This window comes from Otolemur garnettii, unplaced genomic scaffold (assembly GCF_000181295.1).
Source record: "Otolemur garnettii isolate 467f Iridium unplaced genomic scaffold, OtoGar3 scaffold00039, whole genome shotgun sequence".
Taxonomy (NCBI): Eukaryota; Metazoa; Chordata; class Mammalia; order Primates; family Galagidae; genus Otolemur; species Otolemur garnettii.
In genome coordinates this window covers 14,988,595-14,998,687 of record NW_003852434.1, presented here as the reverse complement: position 1 = coordinate 14,998,687, position 10,093 = coordinate 14,988,595, and the positions used below count along the sequence as shown (strand labels likewise).

Below are 10,093 nucleotides of genomic sequence, written 5' to 3'. Positions count from 1 at the left end.
CTGTGAAAGATTTTCACTGAAATTTCACTTGTGTTTATTATATTTTCCAAATCTAACATGCCTGGCTCAAGGTTTGACAAAGATCTGAGGAGCCAGCACTGCCCAGGAGGTCATTGTGTTAGTTTCCTATTGCTCCTGTAACAAATTACTAAACATCTGAGGACTTATAACACTGCAAATAAATTATCCTATAATTCTGGATATCAAAGCTTGAAACAGATTGCAAAGGGCTAAAATCCAGTCTGCAGGGCTGCTTCCCCTCATCTTTCTCAGCTTCTTCTGCCCGCCAGCATTGCCTGGCTCATGGCCCCTTCCCCTACCTTCACACCAGCAGCAGCAGATGGAGTCTGCTCTCCGTTCTCCCTCTTTCGTCTCCTTCTTCTACTCGTAAAGACCCCTACCTAGACAAGCCAGGGTAATCTGGCTACGTTAAGATCATTTGACTGGCAGATTCCACCTGCAGACTTATCCCCTTTTCCATGTAACATATTTAATATACTCACAGGTCCCTGGGCACAGATCTCCTCGGGAGAACCATTATTTTGCCTTCCACAGCCAACATTGCCCATCTAATCTTGTGGGAAACCTCATAGTTGTGGCATTATGTACGTATGTGACTTCCCAGCAACCTTCCCTACTTTTTCTGTAACTGCACCCCAACTTCCCTCCAAGTTAACCATCCCACATTCCACTCAGAGTCTCTGTAAATCAGGCTTAAAATATCTCAGTTCAGGTCAAACAAAGCACTGCATCCCTTGACCTTAGTGAATGGTTCATGGGCAAGGTTATGACTCAATCCAAGTAGCCAATAAAATTACCAGGAAGTTTACTAGAACTACAAAAAAGTGGTGGCTGTGTGTATGTGGGGGGACGGTGGGGGATGGTAGCCTGGAGATGCTGGTGACAGGCTCTGCCACATTTGGGGGCTACCAGTGTTAACCTGAAAGAGAAATGAAATCAACAAAGAGGAAAAATAAGAAAGACAAGGGGAAAGAAAGAAGAAGGGAAGGAAAGAGGGAAAGAATGAGAGAGACTGAGTCCGGACAACATTATTTGAACCCTAGAACCAGCTGCACGCGACTTGCTGACCGTCCTGATTTTGTTTGCTTTCCCCGTTGTGGACTGGGCCCCTGAGATCTGCATCCAGAGAAGGTGTGACTAGTACAGGGCCGTTCCCAGTGAAGTGGAAAGGAGACAACTACCATAAATAAGATGAGAAGAAGTAAAAGAATCATGTCTGGGGTACACACCGCTGATGCAGACCCCTGGGGATGGCTGCTCTCGCCACTCCTGACATGCTTTCCCACTGCCTCCTCCAGGAGCTGAGCAGCACCACACCCAGCCACTGACAGGAAGACAACACCTGAGGACAACACCTGAGAACAGCACTCAGAGAGCTGTCACCTGGGGAGCTAAGTGGCTGGAGGGTTCATAGGGTCATGGCACAGTAAAGTAAGGTTCCTGGGAACTCGTGGTAGTAGGCAGACCTCTCTAACATGTAGGGATTAGAACACCATTCCTCCCAGAGTAAAAGTGTCTCTTTAAAGAAAGGATAAGTCTAAGACATGATAATAATAATAGTTACTAGTCTAGCTTGCTTACCACGGGCTAGCATCTGATGAATCTTCACATATGCCTCACAATTCTGTGAAGTAAATTGTAGTATTATGCCTGCGTTACAGGTAAGAAAGCAACACTCTGGGAGGTCAATGTCATCAGCTAGAACATAGTGCAGTCAAGATTTAAACCACACAGTCAACAGTCTGTGCTCCTGACCACTCAGAAGAAGATGAATTTTAGGTCCTCCGCTGGTTATAGAGCTTTAGATTTTTAGATTAAAGAACAGATTTTACATGCAAAAGAGAAAAGCTTTTACATGTAAAGAAACTCAAACTCATAATAATAATGACTTCAATATATATGGACTATGAAGAAAAATTGTAGAAATCACGATTTAATATCTAAGACCACAGTATTTGAGGAATCATAGTTTTAATCCTGTTTCACTTTCTGTTAGTTTCACAAGAACGAGTTTTGTTGTGTTGGTCATGTGAAGAACATGACATACCGTTTCATGTTGCTCACAATTTTCCCTAAATTCCACAAAGATTCATCAGGCCACATTTGTGGCAATCATTTTTATAAACAAGAGCTGACATTTTACCACAATATCTCTCCCAGGGTTTTACAGTTAGTCAGCAAAGGCATATAAACGTATCTGGAAAATTAAGATGAATCAGTTACATGTGGGGACAGAGGTTTCTACTAGGAAACTTCTCACGCTTTACTACTCATCTTAAAGAATACATAACTCTCAAATGCTATTCTATGAGGTGGATGAATCTTCTCATAGTGCTAATAAGTTTACAAAAACATTTGCACAATATAGTTATTCATACTTATTAGATACTTGACAGCTAGAGAAATGACAAATTCATTGCATCTTTCAGGGACTGGACACCAAATATGAAAATATGCATTCATATATCAAGAACTAAATAAAATTAATTTACATTAAAAGTTTAAAAAATCAATATGTTGCTGGTGGGAGTTCAGGTCCTATAAACTTTTTCAAAAGGCATTATGAAGGCTAGGCAGAGTGGCTCACATCTGTAATCCTGCACTCATGGAGGCTGAGGAGGGTGGATTGCTTAATCTCAGGAGTCCAACACCAGCCTGAGCAAGAGCGAGATTTCATGTCTACAAGAGAGGAAAGAAAGGAACAGAGTAAAGGAAGGAAGGGATGGAGGGGGGAAGGGAGGGAGGGGAGGGAGAGAGGGAGAAAGAAAAACTAGCTGGGTGTTGTGGCTCACATTGTAGTCCCAGCTACTTGAGAGCCTGAGACAAGAAGATCACCTGAGCCCAAGAATTTGAGGTTGCTGTGAGCCGCAATGACATCACAGCCCAAGGAGACAGTGAGACTCCATCTTAAAAAAAAAAAAAATCCATCATGAAATCGTTAAGTTGTTTTACTCAGTTACCAACTTCTAGGGCTCTCTCCTAGAATAGTCATTTGAAATACAAGCAACGATCTATATAGTAGGTGTGGTACAATGCCATGTGGCAGCATTCACCGTCACAGGAAATGGACACTATTAGGAAGCTGATTACAAAAATTAGGGCTTATCAGCATGATGGGATTAAAATGATGCCCACAAGGACTTTGTAATGATATGGAAAAATTATGCTAAAATATTAAACGAAACAAAAAAAAATAGCCTGTGTATTGACAGAAGACTGAGGAAGGATATGCTAAATTTAACAGCAGTTTGGGATTTAGACCACCAAAAATCTGGAGAAAGCAGAAAAACTAAACACAATTACAGTGCACATGTGTAAAGCATCCATAATGAGGAAAAAACTGATTTATCAAAAACAAAATCCAACTACTTATAATAAGAGAACTAGTATAGTTCTGGAGTAAAAGATGATCTCTGTTTTAAGAACACTAAAGAGCGTGTTCCCCCAATTCTGCTAATAGCAATCCTCTCTGAGGAAGCCTGAGAGTTCCCACTGGGTCATTACTGTTAGTATATCCAGTCTAAGTAGCATAATCAGGGTCTTCATATCAAAAATACTCTTGATTTTACCAGGCAATGTGGAATCGTTCCTAATGGATTTCCAAGGTAATCTGGGTTGGCTACTCACAAGCAAAGAATGCTCAAGGATATCACCACAGAAGCAGAGGTGACCTCGAGGGTTTCTTATCATTTCTGAGCAATATTATAATTATTTAGTCCAGTGAAAAGGAGACCCAATGAAAGTATGGGGAAGAAATATTTCAGCTAAATAGAAACATGCTGAACTTAACAAAATTTCATCTAAGAAGCTTGAAGCAGTTAATGTCAGCCATAAGCACACTCGGCTGATGATGGAAGCTCCATCAGCAAAGCCAACAACATGATCTTTAGTTATAAAGAATAACAAATTGGGCAGCTGAGTTTCTAAATTTTATAAAGGATCCCTTTAAACCTCCTTCTCAATCACTTTTTATTTAGTATTGCTGCTGGCAAATTGGATTGACAGATTTTAATCTCAGATTATCTTATTTCAACTGATGCCAGCAACGGGGCAAATGAGCCCAAGTAGAAATTAGTTGGCATTCCAAAATTGTACATAGAATTCTACTCAACTTGCCAAATATGTGTTAAGTACAAACAGAAAAGTATAAAAAACCTGAGAGCCTAAGTCTCTGTACTCTGTGGAGTGAGAACAGGAGACACAGGAATAATTAACTGTATAGCCACTGTCACCATCATTTTCTTGAGGCCCAATGAAACCTGGAGATGGGGAGAAAACAAGAGTATTCAAAGAAATTCAGCACAAATCCTAATATGATGATGCCCTGCTTGCTAGGTCTATTAATCGAAAAACAAGGGTTTGAGGATCCACGAGGTGCCAAGCACTGGGTTACATACTGAAGAGACAGGTGTCATCGATACAAAGCCTTTCTCTGGTGTAGGTCACAGCAGTGACAGTGCTTGCTAGTAGACAGCTAGGTAAAGACTCACACTAAGCCCTGAAAACCAAATAAACACCTTAAAATTATTTTTAAAAATAACCTCTCACCAAACTAGATGTCTGAGAGGACAAGATTAGCAACTCTATTTTTTAAAGAATGAAATTTATAACTGGGGAACAGGCCTGGGGCAGAGAAAGATAAACATGCCCAGTTCTAAGGGGGGGGAGGGAGACAATTTAGCACTGAAGCCTCTCAACGATTTTTCTTCAAATGTACTCAGGCAATCCAAGGTGGTAGGTAGCTTATGAAACAAAGGGACTCAGAGAATTATTTTTAAGATTTTCCAATTTCTGCAGAACTATGATTATTTCCTAAGCCACGTGTGTCACAGAGCAAGCCTCCTTACCCAGTATGGCCAGTCAGCCTACAATCACCCAAGGCCATAATCTGAGTCAGAAATGAAAGACGCCCTGATAGAAAAGAGATGTGACAGTCTCTCCTGAAACACACTTGCGTGCACACACACAAACATGCACAGACACGTGTGTACATGCAGGGGAGGTGGAGTTCTCTTTAGTTGACAAAGAGGCATAGCACTAGGTCAGGGTTCAAAACCCATGGACCCATTCGCTCTAAGGTGAATCATTCTATCCCATATACCAAGAAGGTATTTTTCCATTGGTGGAAGAGGGAAGGAAAAAGCGACATCCTGACCTAGACATGATGGGGGCCACGTGTCCACACACACTCTCCCCTGCCTCCCTCACACACTGCTTCTCCACGCCTGAATCAAAGCTGCTTGAAGCACAGAATATATATTTTTAAAAACTGACTTCCTAAGCTACACACTCAAGGATATCCATTGTGGGATTTGTTTATTAAAGAGCTTTAAAAATGGCAAAATTTATTTATCCTGTTAGAAGTCAAGAGTGTGGTTTCCATGTCGTTAGGAGATGGGGTAGGCAGGTGGCATAAGAGAGGAGCAGAGAGGAGCAGGGGCTGGCGACATCCCACTGCCTGACACAGGTGCTGGGACACAGGGGCCCCTGCCTTGGGAGACCGAGCGCACACCTGGACACCAGTCCTACATGGACATTGTATGTCAACAGAAAGGGTTTTTTATTTTTGCTTCTTAATGAATTGTGGCTCATTATTAATTTATATTTACTTCTTCCTGAGACCTTTAATTATTTGAATATTATTCAGAGCCATGAAATTTACCTAGTGAATAAATAAATAAATAAAATCTATGAGCCTTTACTGATCTGCCTTGATCAATCAGCACCTCCAGGCAGCTACATAAACTACTTCTAAGTCAGTTATGGGGGGTGGGGGAGATCTAGGTCCAGGAGTACATTTCCCCCAAACTTTAGGTTAACCCTGCCTTTACTCCTGGGGACAGGGGAGTGAAACTTATTATTGTACATAAGATTTTCTTACACTGGCATTTTAAAGTCTGTCTTAGGAGTCACACAAATTATCATAACTGAAAGCCAAATGCGTGTTTGCTATCACAAAGTTGTCAGCCAAAATCTATTTCTTAACCTTTTTCTTCTCTTCATTCAACTTGAAAATGATAATAAAAATGTCAACTTGAAAATGATAATAAAAATGATTTAAAGAGAGAGACATCACATAAAACAGAGGAATGTGAGGGCAAGTCAACCCCTAGCAACGCAACTTCGCCGTTCCAATCCTATGATGCCTCGGCCGCCAAAATGATCCCGCTCCACTCGGACGTCGAAGAAGCCTGACGTGTCTGGCTGGGGCTGTTGCAGTTGAGTTTGTTCGTCCCTCCCCTATCTCCCCTGTTGGAGCGAGTCCGGCGCACTCAGTCTGGACTCGGCCAATACACAGCACAGGTGGCGCTCGGTTTCCGGCAGGCCCCGGGTTTCCATGTGATCAGGTGATCGTGCATTGTATTTGCGCGGCTGTGATGTAGGGAGATGGCCCGGAGAAGCCGTGGGAGTGACGTTGATTTTGCAGCATGTGTTTTTGAGGACAGTGAGGTTGATGGAGGGGTTAGTGCTGACAGTGGGCATGAAGAAACTCTTCCTATGTGCAGTAATGTTAGTTCCCGTGAACCTGAAACTAGTGACGAAGAAGAAAGTGACGGCACTTCACAACGAGGACGGTGCAGCCGCAGAGTTTATGGAGGTGTTGAAGTGCCCTGTCACAACAGGGAGCCACCCTTCCTTAACGTGTTCAGCTAAAATCTGAACTTGAATATTTCCAGCTCTTTTTTATCAGATGATCTTGGTGAAATTGTGACCACAACAAATATGTAAGATGATTACAAGTAATCCACAAACCTCTTTCCCACCCTAAATAAATCAGAGCTGAGGAGTAGGCAAGTAGCAGAAAAATTGAAATGGCAAGCGTTCAGAGCGCGCCCGCCTCTGTCCACACTGCTGACTGGTCTTCCTCCTACCAAACTTAAGTATACCTGTACCGCTTCCCTCCCGCAGAGAACAACAAGACTGAACCAAAGTCCAACCCACAGCCTCTTACCTGGGAGCATCCTGATTCTACCTGAAAATTTTATCAAAGCAATATATTTTACTTTGTGAATAGTCCTTTGTTGGGATGGGTAATCTTAAAACATTTTTTCAATTACATATTGAAAAGTTGGGATGTTTAAGTAAAAATAAGACTGCTTTCTTTTCCCTAGTTGTTTAGGGATTGGTTAAAGAACTCCTTCTTTAATAAGATACAGGCTGACAGGTGAATGCTATCAACTACAACTAACTAATGTCTCCCATTGATGCGTGAATATTCTTAGTGCAATTCTCAGTCCCTCTCTTCTCCTCTGCTCTGCTTCCACTATCCAAGGCAGAGCTAGGGGAACGTATCTGACAGTGTGAAGCCCTGGGCAGGAAGGAGCGTTTTGACCTATATGCAAATAACACACTGCTTGTATCCACCTCTGGGTCTCAACCTTGAGTATAGCCCTCTAGTTAAGAAGCATGGATCTCCACCATGTACTAAAACAGGCAGCTGTGTGACCTCTCAAGCTTTATTTTCCTCATCTCTAAAATAGGCACAATAGTATCCCTACCTCAAAGTGTGGCGGTGGGCATGAGGGGATATGATGCATATGAAGCAGTTAAGACTCAGCCTGCATTTATACAGCCCATTACTTGTAACGAAGGCTGCAATAGCAACAATACAAACTTTCTTTCTAAATGATGGCTTTGCAATACCACTTGACAAATACAGAATTTACAGAGACTGATACTCTGCCAAAAGGAAAATTTATCTTTTAAAGTAATCTTAGTAAACTGTGTATTAAAAGTCTTTGAATGCAGCCTGGCTTCTTGCCAGATGACTTTCAGTCTCTGCATTCAGAACAAATATAGTATTATTCTAAACAGCTTCAGAAAAGACCAGGGACTTTAGAGTGACTTGCTGCAAGACACACTCTCGGAACCTCAGTCTCATACATGGGAGTAATATGTGGGAATAATACCCACAATATCAGGTAATATTGAAATTTTGTCATTTACAAAAGGCCCAACAGTATCTTGCACATAGGAGATAATTATTTTCAAGCAGATGTACTAAAAGAAGTGATCAAAGGATTACCCAAAGCAGAAAGCATTTTAACAGAAAAATGTTCATCTTCTACACCTCATTTCCCCCTTCCGTGTAGCATTCTTACGACTTGCCTTCTGTTCTCAGCAGATGTGTTGCTCCTACTGTTACAGAAGTTGACAATATGATTTTATTTATCTCCACATCTTCCAGCCTCTCCATCACCCTCCAAGTACACACCCGTGGATTGTAGAAAGACAGTGACAAACTGAGGTGTGAAAGTCCAAAAGCAGGAGAATTTCTCCATCACTATAATTTAGCCTGAAGCAAGTGGGACCCTCTTCCAGAAAGAGAACCAGATGAATAGAAATGTTTCTGGACCACAGATTATTTTTTTAACCACCAGTGGGAAAAATTTCAGAAACAATATTTTGCTTAGCTTACTCCACTCCCTACTTTCCACTAAGATAAGAGTGACATCTGAGAACAAGGCTTACCTATTTGCACCATTTCTTCATTACCAGCCTGGAAAGGAGGGGGAAAGTAAGAAAAAGAAACAGTTACTGGGTTTCATCTTATCACCCCATGCGTTTATTTCTACCATTAATGCTTTTCAGAAGCTAGCTATCAGGAGACGCGAGAGACTGGGACTGGAGCCTACAGGCTGCACCTCGGTTTGCAGACGGTTCTTGTGACAGGAGCGTGAGCCAATTCAGTAACCATTGGGGAAGGGAGCTGTTTGGCCGTCTTAATTTTAATTTATCTTTTATGAAGCCAGAAAAATAAATAGTGACACTCAATGGTCTCTTCCGAAAACTCCCATACTGGGTCCGGATTAGAAAAGAAAAGTCTCTTCAATTTAAGAAGACAGACAGAAACCTACAAGGGGGGCCGATTCATCAGATTTGAAGTCTGGAGTCAAGGAGACAATTCTCTACGTTTTGCCCTCTGGTCAGACCAGGCAGACCACAGAAACTCGCAAATTCTGTCCCCAGAGTCCCAGCAGCCCCGGGCTGAGACTTGCTACAGGCGGCTGGGCTGGGCCAGTGAGCTCGCGCCAGGACCCGGTTCGGAGAGCGTCGGCCTTCACCTTGGGTCTCCGAGGCTGGGGGCAGGGCCGAGGGGAACAGCCGCGCTCAGCCCCGCTCTCTTGCCCGGAGGAGTCGCGCGGGGGGGAGGGGACGCGGCGCCGGCGCCTCCGGCCGCTGCCCGTGAAAACGCGGGCAGGAAACGTCCTGGCCCCCTCCCCAACTGTCAAAGCCCTGCCCGCCGCGGTCCTCCCGACACGTGTCTGCTGGATCGCGCCCGGTCCGGCCCGGGACTTCCTGCGCCCCCGCCCCCGGGGCCTGAGTGAGCCGCAGTCGGCGAGGAGAAGCCCCGCGAGCCCGACCCCGGCGGCCACACCGGGCACGGGACCCCGGAGCAGCGCCTGACGCACCCCCGCTCCCAGCCGGCCCCGGGACGGGGACGCCCACGCGGCCCGCGAGGATGCGGAGCGGCCCCCGCGGTCGCCGGTCCTGGCCCCGTGCGCCGCAACGCCGCGAAGCCCCGGGTGCGACCCGCGGGGTCCCGGGCAGGTCGCGGCTGCCCCCTCACCCCAAAACCCCGCGCGGCGCCGACAGCGCTCCGAGCCGGGAGGGTGGGCCGGGGAGGGAAGTGGAGGGGAGAGAGGGAGGAACTTTTCGGGAAAAGGCTGGGTCTGAGTTTTTATTGTCATTATTTTCCACTTACTTGTCCGTGAGCTGCAGTCCTAACCTCTACCAGCGCGGCCATCAGCCAAAGTGACAGGAGAACCATCACGAGCCGAGTCCACTGTCCGACTGCGGGGCAGAGCAGATGCCCGGGGTAACCCCCCAAAACAAGTTTCTCTTAAAAACAGAAAGAAGGGAAAACGCAGAATTTTTTGCGAAGATCTGCAGCGCTGTGTTTCAATGAGGATGAAACCCGAGCCGGGGCCGGCCTGGCGCCGCCGCGCTCCCCGTCACCTCTCCAGTCCTCGCGGCGGCGCGGCCGGGTGCTGCGCCCGGGCGGGGACGCGGCTCCCCTCGCTCTGGCCGCGGCGGCTCGCCCGGGGCCCCTCGGGCACCGCGGGTCCCT

At 45.2% G+C, this 10,093-nt stretch overlaps 1 protein-coding gene across 1 annotated transcript in view; it reads right to left on the bottom strand.

Annotated features, from left to right (window-relative positions):
• Positions 1-9,885, bottom strand: part of LOC100953671 (A disintegrin and metalloproteinase with thrombospondin motifs 3-like) — a gene marked incomplete at its 3' end in the record, with an annotated part of 204,915 nt that extends 195,030 nt beyond the window's left edge. The window contains exons 1-2 of the mRNA XM_012805323.2: positions 9,728-9,885; positions 8,494-8,521 (exon numbers count right to left, since the gene is read on the bottom strand). Of these exons, the coding sequence (XP_012660777.1) occupies positions 8,494-8,521; positions 9,728-9,793 (94 nt within the window). The remainder of the gene's footprint in view (positions 1-8,493; positions 8,522-9,727) is intronic.
• Positions 9,886-10,093: the final 208 nt, after the last annotated feature.